Genomic DNA, 15,971 nt, shown 5'->3' on the forward strand with positions numbered 1-15,971 from the left:
GCCGCAGCTCGTGCCAACACGTGTCCCGCACGTGGACGTCCACGCGCTTGCAGCGGGCCGCGCGACTGTCCGATTTGCCACGGGATGTCTTTTGCTCCCATTTTCCCCTTTTTCGTGGGGCGGACTGAGCAGACGCCCTCTCTTCAATCATTCTGCACTGTAATTCTTCTTGGGAAACAATTTGTTTGTTTGTTTGTTTGTTTGTTTTGTGTCGATTAGCGGGAACAGCACAGTGGAGGAGCGCTCGCAATGTCTGCCTGGCGGTTCCGAGGTTGGGCTTGGAATGCAGGCTTCGCCCTCCTGCGTGTTCCAGGCTTGGGGTTTGACATGTTAGCATGTGAGCTTCTTCAAAGAAGATGAAGAAAAAGCACAGGCGGAGCTACAGTGGGGCACTGATCGATGCTATGCTAATGTGAGCATTTAGCATGTGTGCTGTTGTTTTGATCAAGATGTCGCGATGACCTTTCGTGTCTTAGCGTAGGAAACAAAACGACAGCGACGCAAGCATCTGCGCTGCTAGCGGACAGCGACGGGATCCAGGCATCCCGGCGGCCTCGCTAACGTAGCCGTTGACATTTGAACGCGGCCCGGGGACGCCGACCGCTTCCTCCCTCCTCGCCACAGTTGCCATGGTCTTTCTTGTCTCGCGGCTGTGATGATATGTGACGCCACGTGCGATGCTAATGATCGAGGCCATGGTGACGGATCGCTGACTGACCGGTGTAGCGTTCGTGTTTGTTGAATGGCCGCTCCCGGGATGAATGACATGAATTCACATCTCGGTCCATGTGAGAGCGTTGCGGTTTGCGTGTTACATGCTGTGGCAGCTAGGGCGAAACGTGTGCTACACACTTTAGCCGTCCTACACAGCAATCTAAAAGCTCATTATTTGCGGCTACATTCTGAAAATATCTGCGCTACTCGCTGGAGTTACAAGCTGTGTGTTACATGGAGTAGTGGCTGTGTAACACAACGTTCCTGTCGGCGTGCTAGCGTTCAAGCCGGCGCTTCGCAACGATGGTACACAACAAGGTTGCAATCTCTGTGCTATTGTTACAGTCTATGTGTTACCTATAAGAACTAGCTGCATCATGTTTGTTTATTTTTTTCCCTTTTTTTTTTTAGCCTTACAATCCGTCTGCAATGCAGATCTGCCGCAGTACACAACGACATCCAACTAGCGTTCCAGTCAGGGCGTCTTACAGTCTGCGTGTGTGTGTCACATATCTATGTTGGCGTCGTTGCACAACAATACGATATCTGCTACTAACCGTAGCTACTGTTGCACAAATATATACTCCTGTCTCTGTGCTACACAACAACATTCATCCCTTAACCAAAGCGCTTATCAGCAAAAGGATCACACCTTATTTTTGTTCAAGATGGCAGACAGGACTTTGTTACTGCTGTTTAATTGATTCATAAATAAAGAGAGGTTGAGCAGCGTCCCCATCTGCGTGTTAAATAGAGTAGTAGCGGTCTTACACTATCGGTTTATGTCAGAGTGTTTGCGTTACAGCCTGTGTGTCACACAACAATGTGACACTGTGGCAGTGGGCGTTAGCAACATGCACTCGCTGAATTACACAACAACGCTACAAACGCAGTCGAGTAGCTCGGCGAGGAGAAAGACGAGCGCCGGCCCATCGGCGGGCTCCCGCCTGCCGAGACGCAACGCGGGAATACGGGCCACCGCATCCGGGCAGCGGCCTCCAACGCTTCGAGCTGCCGAAAGCGTCGTCAATCGTGGCCAAAATTCGCAAATGGCGCAAATATTACAACCGTGGCCCCAAGCCTTCTGCTCTCCACAGGTGCCGTCTCACTCGACCCTGAATGCACTTGAGCCACATTCTCATAACATGAGAATCAAACATCCAAAATGCCGGGCCGATCCTTCTCCTGTTTTCACCGGCTCAGGTGGCCGAAAGCAGAAATGTCCACATAAAGTGCAGGTGCTGGCCATCGATCGCCCTCTTCTGACACGAAGCCACGTTCAGCTTCATTATGCTCACGTTTGGCGTTTTGCGCTTTTCGCCCACCCGGCCACGTCGACGCATCGTCGCAGACGGAAGCACTCGCGACACTCGAATGAACAATCGCGCGAGAAGGTGCGAGTGTGCGTCGAATTAGAGGCCAGCGCGTCGGCGCTGTAAGTGAAGCCAGGTGTGAAAGAGAATTCAAAGATGAATTGAGTTGCAGTGTCAGTCAGGATTAAGCACTGCAGCCTTTTCGCGCAACACAAACTCTTCCGGATATCGGAAGCAGTCAAGCGTGGCCGCCGGCCGCAAATAAGAAAAGTTGCCTAATTGCCTGCAGCGAAATAAAGCCAAACTCCGACCACAAAACATTTGAACGCAGCCCTGTGTCCACGCAAGCGACTCCTTCCTTAACATGCGAAAAGAAAATGGAGAGAGATATTTATTGATTTGTGGGGCGTTCCGCGGGATCAGCGTTTTATGCTGCCGATTCGATGCCAATTAGCCGTGAGTGAGAGCGGCCCATCCCGATTGCAATCGCAGTTATTAGCTGCCCGTTTTTCAATTTTAGAGCTGCTCACTTAGGCAATTGAATAATTGATTCATCTGACAATTATTTTTTCGAGGACTCCGTTTTTCCTCCAAATCGCCATCCCTTGATGATGCAGTGCATCAAATGCAGACAAAATATGCGAGGATTCGGTTACCGGTTTGGTGTGTAACGTGCGGCGTTCGGGAAGGGGGGCGGGGGCGCCACGCCGGCCGCAGGCACGGACGCGCTTGTGACCGGACCCTCGATAGACCTCGGGCGGCTGAAGCAAGCCGGAGGGCGGCCATCTTGTATTGCCGCTGTTATCGACAACTTAACAAGTGTTCAATCAATCAATCAATCAATCACATTTTATTTATATAGCACTTTTCATACATAAAAATGCAACTCAAAGTGCTTTAAAACATTCAAAGCAAAACATGGAATTATCTTCAATCAAAAGAAAAGATAAATTATTTAAAAGTTGTTGAAAGCCAAACTAAAAAGGTGTGTCTTGAGCTTCCTCTTAAAAATATCAACAGTCTCTGCAGACCTGACGTCCTCTGGCAGGCTATTCCAAAGGTGAGGACCAAAACGGCTGAATGCAGCATCACCATGCATTTTGGTCCTCACCCTTGGAATAAATAAAAGGACCTCAGGATCCGCGAGGGCTGGTATGATAAAAGCAAATCAGATAAATAAGATGGCCCAAGACCATTAACACATTTATAAACTAATAAAAGTACTTTAAAATCGATCCTGAAACACACAGGGAGCCAATGCAGCAATTTCAAAACTGGCGTAATCAATCAATCAATCAATCACATTTTATTTATATAGCACTTTTCATACATAAAAATGCAACTCAAAGTGCTTTAAAACATTCAAAGCAAAACATAGAATTATCTTCAATCAAAAGAAAAGATAAATTATTTAAAAGTTGTTGAAAGCCAAACTAAAAAGGTGTGTCTTGAGCTTCCTCTTAAAAATATCAACAGTCTCTGCAGACCTGACATCCTCTGGCAGGCTATTCCAAAGGTGAGGACCAAAATGGCTGAATGCAGCCTCGCCATGCATTTTGGTCCTCACCCTTGGAATAAATAAAAGGCCGGCGCCAGAGGACCTCAGGATCCGCGAGGGCTGGTATGATAAAAGCAAATCAGATAAATAAGATGGCCCAAGACCATTAACACATTTATAAACTAATAAAAGTACTTTAAAATCGATCCTGAAACACACAGGGAGCCAATGCAGCAATTTCAAAACTGGCGTAATGTGCTCCCGCCCTCTGGTTCTCGTCAGCACCCGAGCGGCTGAATTCTGCAGTAGTTGCAGTGGTGAAATGCTCTTTTTCGGGAGGCCAGAGAGCAGGGCATTACAGTAATCTAAACGACAGGAAATAAAGGCATGCATCAGCACTTCCGTGTTAGCCTGAGAGAGAAACGGGCGGACTCTGGCGATATTCTTAAGGTGATAAAAACCAATCTTGGTTACATTTTTAATATGAGGAATAAAACTGAGCTCAGAGTCAAAAATGACGCCAAGGTTCTTCACACAGTGTGAGGGATTAAAAATGTGTAGTTTTGGTAAAAGCTTCTCTCTCTGACCTTCGGGACCGATAACTAAGACCTCAGTCTTGTCCTCATTGAGCTGTAGGAAATTATCTGCCATCCATGACTTGATATCTAAAATGCAATTTAAAAGGGTATCAATGGGTCCTGTGTCATCAGGAGACACGGCAATATACAGCTGCGTGTCATCAGCATAGCTGTGAAAGCTGATGCCGTGTCCCCTGATGACATCCCCGAGGGGAAGCATATAAAGATTAAAAAGTAAGGGGCCTAAAATCGAACCTTGAGGAACCCCACATTTAATTTCATGAGTTTTAGAGGAACAAGTATCCATACTTACAAAGAAATATCGGTCTGTGAGATAGGAATAAAACCAGTCAAAAACAGTACCAGAGATGCCCACTAGATTTTTAAGTCTATTTAATAAAATTTGGTGATCTACTGTATCAAAAGCAGCGCTTAGATCCAGTAGCACCAAGACTGTGAGTTTTCTCACGTCTGCAGTGCACCTAATATCATTTAAGATCCTTAAAAGAGCAGTCTCCGTACTGTGGTTCATCCTAAAACCAGATTGATATTTCTCCAAAATATTATTTGTATTTAAAAAATGATTCAACTGGATGAAAACCAGTTTTTCTAAAATCTTACTTAAAAACGGTAAGTTGGATACGGGTCTGTAGTTATTAAAAACGCTCGGGTCAGAACCGCTCTTCTTCAGAAGGGGCAACAAGTGTTGTAGTTTTGCAAACACTGCTACGCCAGTACAGGCCTGTACGCAGTCATGACAGCCAACCGATTGTCATTTACTGGGGTTAGGTTGACATTTCGCAGCCAATTTTTTTTTTCCCTTGATGGGCTTTGCTTTCATTTCATTAGCGGACAGTTCTGACAACATGATGCGGACGAATATTTGATGAGCATTCGGAGACACATCTTATAAGAGACCAATTGAAATTGCTTGCTTACAGATGAAATGTGCTTGCAACAACTTGTTGCCAGAGGACACACACGCTGGCATTTTCGCTGCAGAGACAGAAAATAACGCAGCAGCAACATTTTTGTATTCGAGTTAGTGGCGACTTAAGACGGCCGCCAGTGGCTTCACTTTGCATTGTTTTTCTGCAAACTGCAAAGTACAAGATGGGAGTGATCGTCTTTTGTGATGAAAGACCAGCAACAATCCGAAGGCTTGCCTGGTGAACTTTGACCTTCCTGTCTGATCTCAAAGCAGCAAGGATCTGGGGTTTTGGGGGTTTTCATTTGCTAAATGGCGACAACAGGGGCTGTGGCAAACGGGCATTTCACTTTGACGAGGCCGGGAAGCCACGCGTCAAATCTCATCCCGTCACCAAAACCAAAAACGATGCGACAATGGCGACTGGGCAGGATTAGCCCACGCTTTTGAGCTGTTCGAGCGCCAGCGACGAGCATTAACCGGATGTCTCTCACACGTGCATACTCTCACGACCGCTGACATGCTCTCTCTCTCACACGCACATTGAAAAACACCCGCGCACACGGACACACTGAAACATACCACACCCCAAAAAAACTTTCAATTAAGGTTCAAAAAGACATGGGCGCACTCAGACACACAATCACTCTAATGTGAGCATGCACGTGAAAAAATGTATATTGGATTGCGGCTGTAAGAGTCACACAATATGTAAAGGAATGTGCATGTATTTTTTGTTGTTTTGCATGTGATCTTTGCAATGCAAAGAATACAAAGCACAACGAGGCACTCTAGACGCGTGCGTGCGTGTTATTGATGGCGCGGTAGGTGCACATCAGGACATCTGGAACAAACAAAGCGGCGGTCAATCATTGAGGGGTCGCGCGTGCAGGCTTCAGCTCGGCTGCTGCGCTTTGACACATTTCCCAGGGACGACCTTGACAGTGGGAAGCTGCTGGCGCCCATGCCGCCGCCCTTGCAGGTCGGTGCCCCCCGCAACAAAACCTTGAGCGCCTGCTTCGCAGTACTTGGCATCTTCATGTTTACATTTCTTCCTTCAAATGCAGCGCAGCCAGCTTGCGTGCGAGCGACAGTCGAGCAGGGGATGAAAACCGAGATGCGCCCACACGGTGGAAGGAGCTATAGGGAACAAAGGAAGGGAATGGGGAAGAAAGGTGGCAATGGAGCAAGCAGGCAAGGAAAGAAAGAAATAAGGAAGGAGGAAGGAAAAAGGGACCTAAGCAAGGAAAGGAATGAATGAATGAAGGAAGGAAGGAGGAAATGAAGGGAGGCAAGAAGGAAGGAAAGAGAGGAAGAAAGGAAGGAAGGAGGAGCAGTCCAAGAAGGATGGACAGGAAGGAAGGCAGCCGGCAAAGGACCAAGAGAAGAAAAGATTAAGGAGGATGAGGCAAGGAAAGAGGAGAGAAAGATGCATGACAGGAAGGAAAGTGGAAAGGAAGGAAGGACGGAGGCAAGCGAGGGGGTGGATAAAAGGAAGTCGAGGAGGAGAGAAGAAAAGACGCATGGATGGATGGATGGATGGAAGGAATAGGAAAGCGTCCATTCGGCACCCATTTGGAAGTCATTGGCAGCCTCGGCCTCCTCCAGCGACTTGCGCTGCCTCTCGTTTGCGGTGCTGCACTTGGTGACGACGTGGCTCACCTGACGCACGCAGGCCTACTTGGAACCCAGCAAAGCGTCAGAGCTTTCTGGCGCTTTATTTCTTTTTCTTTTTTTTGCATTTGTCGACGTCTCCTCGGCAGAAGCGGCATGCACAAGGCAAGGCGAATAAAAATAGAGTGAATAGCAATGAGGCAACTTTCCTCCCCGACGCCGCCGGGCATGCGTGAGTCAAAGTGGGAGGGGGAGGCGGGGGGTTAGGGGGTCCTCAAGGTTTACGAGAGAATCATCGCTGCTCGTCTCAACGCTGACAGGCCTTGGCCCCATTTTGCTCCGCTTCCTTCGCCGGGGAGAAAAAACAAGTGGGCCGAGATTTTTGTTGTGATGACGACGAGACCCCGAAATGGAGACTCAATTCTCCATTTGGAGCGTCTACGTACACAGAAAAAAAAACACAGGCAGCCAGAAAAAAAAACACCTTTTGACAAAGTCCTAGTTTGTATGAATAAAAAACTCATTTATGAAATCATGTGACAAAAACATTTTGAAGCAAAATGTGGGGAAAAAAAAGGCTGACATCTGTTGGAGTCCAAATGAGAGCCCAACTTGAATTTGGCACCTGCAGCCAACCCAAAAATGCAACTTGAAGCCCAAGAATTCTTCCAATTCATAATTTGCCCAAGAAAAAAATGTCTCGGGTCATTTTTGCTCCCGAACGTCAACACGCATCAGCGTCGACACGTGACGGCTGTGACGTCTCCTTGGCCGGCTTGCTTGTTTAGTTTGCTTGTAATATCGTATTTTAAAACCATTTGACATGTTTTGTTCACAAGAAGAGCACAATATTCACGTTTAGAATTATATTTGAAAAGGCGCGAACTCATTTTCATTATTTTCCGGGAATGATGAACGCTTTCGTCGAGGATTCGGAATCACTGTCCAGTCGCTTCATTGGGATTTTTCTGGGTCCAATTCCCCAAAAATGAAAGAAAAATCCCTCTGTGATTGTGACGTCACACTCCAACCTCGCCAGAAAAGCGAGGACGAAAAGATCGGAGGAAGGAGGTGTGTTTCTGTCCTCGTTTGGCGGAAGCAAAAAGAAGGGGGTCGCGCGCGTTCCATGCATGCAGGCATGCATGCAGGGATCCTCCCCCCACGCACGCCAGCAAGCAGGTGTTGCGTCCGCCGCGTGCTGGAGCGAGCAAGAGGAAGAGGAAGAGCAAGAGCAAGAGCAAGAGGAAGAGGAAGAGGAAGAGGAAGGCTTTGCGCGCACTCGCCGTCCAGCGTCAGTCGGTGGCGTGCGCGGAGCCGTCAAGACTCCAACAAAGCAGAAGAAGGCGAACAAACGTTGTGGATGTTCGCAACGAGACACTTTCCAACTGCGCGTTTTTAGGGCGCCGCGCGGACGCCGACCTAATCCGGGCGCCTAATCCCCGGCCGTTTGTGGCTTTTGCGCGGCTTTCTGAGCCGTCTCCTCGCGTGGCGGCGACGACGACGAGGACGAGGATGGTGGTGCGGATGAGGATGAGGATGATGACGAGGAGCTCCCCCCGCGACGCCGCAGCCGCCTCGCACCGCGCCCGCCGCCACCACCGCCACCGCCACCACCACCGCCAGCAGCAGCAGCAGCAGCAGCAGCAGCAGCAGCAGCAGCAGCCCCCGCTTCCACGCGCACAGCAGGACGAGTTCCCCGCCGAGGCGCTCAGGTAACTGGCATGGAGCTGTCCGAGGTTCGCTGTTCCAGCGCCAGCGAGGAGCTGTACGGCATCAACCGGACGCCGAGCGGCGGCGGCGGCAAGCGGCTGCTGTGGCAGAACGCGGTGCGCCACATCACCGAGCAGCGCTTCATCCACGAGCAGGGCGGGGGCGAGCCCGAGCGGCCGGACGCGCGCAAGCAGTCGGCCGGCCGGACGTCGGTGGGCGAGCCGGGCTCCGCCTCGGGCTCGGGCTCGGGCTCGGGCTCCGGCTCCGGCTCCGGCTCCGGCTCCGGCTCCGGCTCCGGCTCGGGCTCGGGGTGCGGGACCGGGTCCGGGTCCGGCGGCGAGCGCCAGCACAACAACGGCGGCACCAAGGTGTTCCCCGAGCGGGCCAGCAGCGACCTGGGCTTCCTGCAGCTCGACTGCGCGCCCAGCAACTCGGACTTCTTCCTCAACTGGGGCTACACGTACCGCGGCGTGATCTTCCCCACGCTGCGCAACGCCTTCAAGTCCCGCGACCTGGAGCGTCTGTACCAGCGCTACTTCCTGGGCCAGCGCCGCAAGTCGCTGGTGGTGATGAACATCTTGGACGTGGTGACCAAGCTGACGCTGCTGGCGCTGCACCTGGCCTTGGCCTCGGCGCCCGTGGACCCGGTCAAGGGCGCGCTCTTGGGCTTCTTCGCCGGCGCCGAGGTGGTGCTGTGCGCCCTGGTGGCCGTGCGCAAGGACGCCGCGTCGCACGGCTACCTGCAGTACAGCGGCGCGGTGACGTGGGCGGCCATGGCCACGCAGATCCTGGCCGCCGGCCTGGGCTACGGCCTGCTGGGCGACGGCGTGGGCTACGTGCTCTTCGCGCTGTTCGCCACCTACGGCATGCTGCCGCTGCCCCTGGCCTGGGCCATCCTGGCCGGGCTCCTGGCCTCCGCCCTGCACCTGCTCGTCAGGCTGCTGCTGGCCCGCGAGGCGCCGCCGCTCTCCGACAACCAGGTCGGTGCCGCCGCTAACGGGCCGCCGCTAACGGCCACTCGGGCACCTCGCGACCCGGATGCATGCGGCACCTCGCTCATCTCGCTTTGCCTGCCTGAATTCCTTTCCGTCCTTTGCGCCTTTCCGGCCCTGGTCCGATTGGCTCCTGCTGCCTGCATGCCCGCCCGCCGGCCTGCAGCCTTCATTTCATTTCCTCTCTTCTTGCCGTGCCTTGCCTTGCCTTTCACTTCACTTCACCTCCTACTTTTTTACCATTCCTTCATGGCTTCGTTCTTCACTTTTCCCCTTTCCTCCATGCGCGCGTCCCGTCATTTGTTCACCCGTCGCCGCTTTTCGCTTATTCACTCTTTCATGACTTCATCTATTCACACATTCATTGGTCTTTCCTTTCATCGTTTGGTTTCCACACTTTGTTGTCTCATTGCCTCAATTCCTTCTCTCACCTCTCGTCACATCCGCTGCACCTTTTCATCCTTTCTTCAGCCCTCTTCATGCTTTCATCAATTCATCTCGTCACTTTGTTCCTCATTCTCTTATTGCCTTTCCTTCCTTACCTCATTTCTTCCTCCCTGTTCGTCATCTGTTCATTACCACATTTGATGTCTTCACTCTGTCATTTACTCATTCTTTAATGACCTAAGTGTATCTTTTTTCCTCTTCTTCATTCCATCATCCTTTCGTTACTAAAAGTCTTCACTCCTTCATTCTTTCCTCCTCAACTTAATTTCTCATGCAGTTCCTTGATCCTTTCATGACGTCCGTTCCTTTAGTCACCCCTTCATTTGCTCCTTCGCTGGCTTTTATCTTTGACCCTTTGGATTCTTTCCTTTCTCTCCTCCTTGATTGTTCGCTCGTTTCACTCTTTCACATCTCATTCTCAATTCTTCAATTTCCTCTCTCGTCCCTCACGACTTCACTGCTGAACTTGCTCGATTCATTCGCTCACTCGGTGAGTGCCTCTGAGCGATGGTCAGCTTCGGTGTCCAAATAGCGCCTCCCCCTGGCCACTCTTCTGTCATTGTCGTTTGACTCGGTGCAGCGCAAAATGCAGCCAATTTGTTTTTGTGGACTTCAAAGGTGAACACGAGTGAGTGGAAGGCCTGATGGCTTGCTCGCAGAGGTCTTGGGTCAGATGAGCCAAGGAGCCGTTCAGTCGTTAGCGTTGTGCGTCGCGGTAGACGGATGTGTCATGGGCTGATCTTGAAAATCCAGCCCCCCGCGGCAAGTTTGACTTAACGACAAGAAATTTGGCAAGCCTCAGGAAGCCGTACCCGAATCGTCACGGGAAGGAAGTCTGCCATTTTGGTTCAAAGCAGCCCCATTTGGGCTCACTTTCATTATTTCCACGGGTCCTTTGAGTTTTGGGGAAAATTCAATGAAGCCAGTTTGACTTAGCAACATGAAGTTTGGCCACAGTGTCTATTAGGAGAAGACCCCCTAAATATTCTCAGGAAGCCATACCCGAAAAGTCACAGCAAGTCTGCTGTTTTTGATTCAAAGCTGCCGTTTGAGGCTCATTTTTGTCATTTCCAGGGGTCCTTCCATTTAAAAAAAAAAAAATTCCGACCCTGAAGCCAGTTTGATTTGGCAATTTGGAATTTGGGAGACATGTCTCCAATGAGTGCATGGGTGCTCCCAAAGGTCTCAAGAAGCCATGCTCCAAAAGATTGTAAAAAATGTTACAAGTCTGTCATTTTGGTCTCAATCAGACCTTTTAGGCTCTTTTGGACCATTTCCAAGAGTCCTTGAAAGACAAATTTGTCCTTGAGATTTTGTCCGATTGTTACCACGTTCCGCTTCATATCAACTTTGAGTTGCTCAGCATTCTTTGGGGTGTCTTTGAGATGCCAGCCAGCGGATGTGCGCTTGGCATCCCGATTTCGTCGTTCCCAAGCGGGCCTCTCATCCCGCCAGGCCGGGAATAGCCCTCATCGATCCGACGCTGTCGTCTTGCAGCCTCCCCGGGGGGGGCGGGGGCGGGGGGTATGTCGGGTCCCGTTGCGCCACGGCCTTTGTCTGCGGCCAGCGGTATCGAGCGCCGTCTTTCCTTCAAAGTGATCCTCTTTGGAAAAAATAAGAGGGCAGAAGCACACCTGCGTCATCAGCAGGAAAGCCGACACCCTGATGAGATTCTGCTTTGAAAATCACTTGGTAGCCACAGATGCTTTTTTCTTTTTTTCTGGTTGCGTTCATTTCAACTTTGTCATTACACCTCAAAATCCAGATTGCGTCTTCCCACAAGTGCCGGAGCGTTCATTGCATAGCACATTGAGTGACCCCCAGTTTATCCGTGGGGGAAAGCTGAAAACCGGCGCTGTCGAAGGACAATATCTTTTCCATGAAATGTAACTGTGCTTTTAAGCGCCCCATGTACTTTTACCCCATTTCAAGTCCTTGAAACACACCTAATCTAATTTTGTATTAAGTATTCCAAAGAATTAATTAAGTATTCTTTGGCGACGGTCGTCACTCTTGCCGTCGACAAAGAAGTCAGACTAATGCGACTAATGTCACTTTGACAAACTGAAAGGACGAGAGTCACACTGCCCCAAATAAGATGGCGAGCGTGCTTGCTTTTAAAGTTGAAGTTTTACTTCAAGTCAAAGGGAGAGAAAAGAAAAGAAAAGAAAATGAAACATTTTACAGCGGTGCCTTGAGATACGAGTGCCTTGACTTCAACGGGGCGTGGCTTCGCTGTTTTTTGGGCTGTCTTGTTGTACGAGTGCGTTTCGGAGCCCCGCCGCCGGATGGCGCCGTGCAACCGAAAGAAGAAGATTTCAACATTCAATCAAGCCATATAGCGAATGAAAGTTTGCTAGCTTGACGCTAACTTACACTGCCAAAAGCCACACGTGGGCTAATTGAAGTTAGCGGAGCTGTGAAGGTCATTCTAAAACCTCAAACAGCTGTTCCCGAAGCCAGCAGCGAGCGGCGCATTCCACACCAGCCTTTGAACATCCGCAGGCATTTTTTCTCTGCTGCCAATCGCGCTGCACGTCTTCCGCCCGGGCTCAGTGCTGCCGCCCGGCTCGTTATGGCCCCACGAGGCGCTACACTGAAGGTGTGCTATTCGAAATTCCAATTTGGAAACTGCACTGGAAAACCCCACGAAGAGCGGTGGCTTCAAAATCTGGGATGTAGTGGGGGTGTTGACTGCGTGTCAACACGAGCGTGTCTTTCTGCGGGTTCGTTATGCGTGTGTGTGTGGGTGTGTGTGTGTGTGCGCGCGCGCGCGATGGCATCGAGGGCTTTTGTGTGAAGCGGAAGCCATTATGAAGTCAATAGCAGTGTATATCGCTCTCACACACGCACGCACATTTCCACGCAAATCCCGAGCTGCGCGCCCGTCGATTAGCCGCCGCAGCTTCCTTTTTTCAAGGTCAAACTCGGCTTACCTGAAGCGGCGGCTGCGGCGCCGAGATAAAAGGGGAAAATGAGGGAAAACGGGGAGGGGAGGGGGCAAGCGGGGGTTACATCAGGCGAGCGTTGCAAAGAAGCCGGCTTTTTTTTGGAGGGGGCTGCATAAAAAAGCTGCCGTGGCTTTGCTGGCAAGATGACTTTGTGGGGCGCACAATGAGCCGCGAGCCTCCGGTGACCCCCTTTCCTCTCCCTCTCTCGCATTGATGCCTCATGAAAAATGCACAGTGAAAACAGCCTGTTCCCATTTCACACGTCCACCTACCGTCACAGTTCCAATTTGAACAGGAAAAAAAAAAATGGAGACAAAACCACAGTAAGTCAATGTAAATGCGCCTTTGAGAGGCGGGGTCTCCCGGCTATGTAACTCATTCGGTGCCGCGGATGTTTACATTTTTGACGACCGTAATCCACTTTGTCAAATAGGTTTTTCATCGGGTAGGGTGGTGGTATGCATGGTGAGCAGAGAGCAAAAATAGGAGGGTGGCCTCTTGCAAAAGCGTGGGGGGCGGGGGGCACACTCGTTACTGTGACAACTCAAGGTGCAACAATGAATCGATTATCAAGTCAATCAATGGATTCGTGGTTCTGAACTTGTTTGACTTTAAATTGTCCAACCTGATTCCATGATGTTTGGCGATTTTCTGACAGATCTTCTGGATCCAACCTGCAGTAACTCAATTAGAATCGATTTATATTTGCGCTTTTCTGCACCATCAATTTGAAATACAGTGAACCCACACATAATCACAGATTTGATTCGATTTTTTTGTAATACTATGTTTATGTTTTTGGGGCAGGCCACAAAATTAAGAATTTCAAGAATGTCACGTTTAGGGTTTAAAAAAATTGCAATTATACCAGGCATCAATTATTTGCAGATTTTCACTTATCACCCTGCAAATAGCGGGCGGCCACTCCAATGTCCTGTTTTCGACTACAAAAGGGATGGGACTTGTTTTTTTTTTAAATGGCTCTGATTCATCATTGAATGGACAAAAGAATCCACAGATTGTGCACAGATTTGCACAGATTAATCGATTATTGAAAGAATTGTTAACTGCAGTCTTGGTCACTGATCCCACTGTGGGATCAATAAAGGCATTCTTATCTTATCTTATCTTATCTTCAAATCTTACTGCCAAATAATCGCTTCGACCTGAAGCGCAACATAGCGAAGGAGTTCCGTTTCTCAAAAGCAAACGGATCGTTTCGATTATTTGGGTGGAAGTTCATGCTGGCAAAAAACTACTTTTCAAAGCTTGTTTTGTACGAGAAGGACCGCTAACGCCAGAAATGGGGGGAAACGAAACTCGACTCGAACGAATGGCTTTGCCATTTGTGTTTTTCAACAATCGAAGGATGAAAAGGAAAAAAAAAAAGGTGAATTGGAAAGCGATTTGATTTTGGGGCCATATCGCCCAGCCAGCCAGCCCTGCGTGAGTGTCCTTCGGTCTGCCGCTCCATTTGTAGTCGCATGCACAAAAGCGCTCATGTTACTATCGCGTAGCGTGACACCGTGCTGATATTTGACCTCCACTTGTCATTCAGACGTCTCCAGTCGCTCGCGCGGACGATCGCTCGCGCGGAATCCGCGGCGCTCTCCCTCGGCCTGGATGTGAGCGCTCGCAGACGGGCACTCAGACGCGCTAAATGTTTCATGAAGCTTTTAGCGTCCGTGCCGTGACCTCGCAGGCGCGTCCAAAAATGGCTACAGAAAAAAAAAAAAAGCTTTTAGCGAGTCACCACAATCAGGACACGCAGCGGAATAATCCATCCGTCCCTCAATCTTCCGTTATTACGTTGATGAATTCACACTAATGCTCATCAATTGATTCCAAATATTCATTCAAGTAGTCTCCCGTTTTTGGTCAAAAACAAACAAACAAGCAGCAGGCTTGATGTGTTCGTATAATGAAAAGCATGTTGTTGTTGTTGTTGTTGTTTTCCCACTTTCACGAGATTTTGAAAATTCAGCCCCCGAAGCCCATTTGAGGCAGCAACATGAAATCTGGGCGGCGTGTTATGACGAGGACAACCACCCGCAAGTCTCAAGAAGTCAGGCCTGAAAAGACACTGAAAGTCTGCCGGTCTGATTTGAAGCGGCCATTTTGGGGACACTTTCCGCCTCCAGATTTGATATTCTATTCCTCTCCAAGCGCAAACTCCTCCAACAGATGTTGTCCAAGGTTTTAAGCACGTAAAGAAGTCAGATGGACAGCAGAAAATGGACAAAGATGTGAATGTTTGCAATTGGGGTTCAGTCAGTACCTCCAACAATGTTGCGCTAAAAGTTAGCAAAGACACTATAAGGACCAAATTGCTCATTTGCCCAAACGGTCTCATGTCAAGTTTCTTTGTAAAGCCCTCACTCACCAAGGCGTCTCAAAGGGCTTCGCAAGCCCACAGTTGACACGTATCAGTGCCTGATCTCGATTCCGCTGCGCAAACTCCAATGAATCGGAAAAATTGCTTCATGGCTCGGCCCGATGGCGCAAGGCTTTTCCTCCTCAGCTGTTTTTTGGGGCGGAGCTTCGACTCCCCGCCGCCGCCGCCGCCGCCGCCGCTTTAATGGGGCGCGCTCGATCGCGTGGCCACCTTCAGCTGCGTCTCGCCGGACATTTTGGCCACCGAGGTCGCTCCGCCTTGGTTGACATCGCGAGGGCCTTTTGAGCCTCTGCCTGCAAACGTCACGTCCTCCAGTGCGCGCATGAAGGCGGCCCGCGAGAAGGAGGACAATCTCCCTGGCGCGGCGCGTGTGGCGCGGGCGCCCCCCGCCGGCGACATTCCATGTCACGCTTTGAGGCATCCGATTTGTGTTTATCCTCCGCATTGAGCACGATTTCATTTGGGATTATCTCCCAGTGGTGATCTATTCATAGCGCCCGTCCGGGTCAGCGTTTAATGAGATTACGGGCGGGTTTACGCTTATCTGTTTGAAATGTGGAAAAACAGCAGGTCGGCGGAAGGCGCCCGTGGGAGGCGAGCATCTGCGCAAGGAAGAGCGGCCGTCGGCCACAAACGCTGAATCTCGGCATGTCGTGGGCAAGCATTTGAGCCTTGACAGGATGCGAGAGCGTTTAGGAGCGGCGCGTTCCTTTGCTCACGCGCGAGCGTTTGGCTGGTGCCGGGATTTGAATCGCGCGGGCGGGCTAAGAGGCTTTTCGGTCGAAAGGCCCGCCCCATTCTGGGTTTTCCCACTAAAACGCACCTCTTGAA

General features: G+C 50.3%; 1 protein-coding gene across 5 annotated transcripts in view; it reads left to right on the plus strand.

The window, feature by feature from the left end:
• Positions 1-8,366: 8,366 nt before the first annotated feature.
• The window catches only part of adcy8 (adenylate cyclase 8 (brain)), a 31,230-nt gene continuing 23,625 nt past the window's right edge, over positions 8,367-15,971 (plus strand). For all 5 annotated transcript variants that reach the window (XM_086043624.1, XM_086043625.1, XM_086043626.1 and 2 more), the window contains exon 1: positions 8,367-9,335. In XM_086043624.1, coding sequence (XP_085899750.1) covers positions 8,367-9,335 — 969 coding nt within the window. The remainder of the gene's footprint in view (positions 9,336-15,971) is intronic.

This window comes from Filicampus tigris, chromosome 10 (assembly GCF_054856515.1).
Source record: "Filicampus tigris isolate MCC_2025a chromosome 10, RoL_Ftig_1.0, whole genome shotgun sequence".
Lineage (NCBI taxonomy): Eukaryota > Metazoa > Chordata > Actinopteri > Syngnathiformes > Syngnathidae > Filicampus > Filicampus tigris.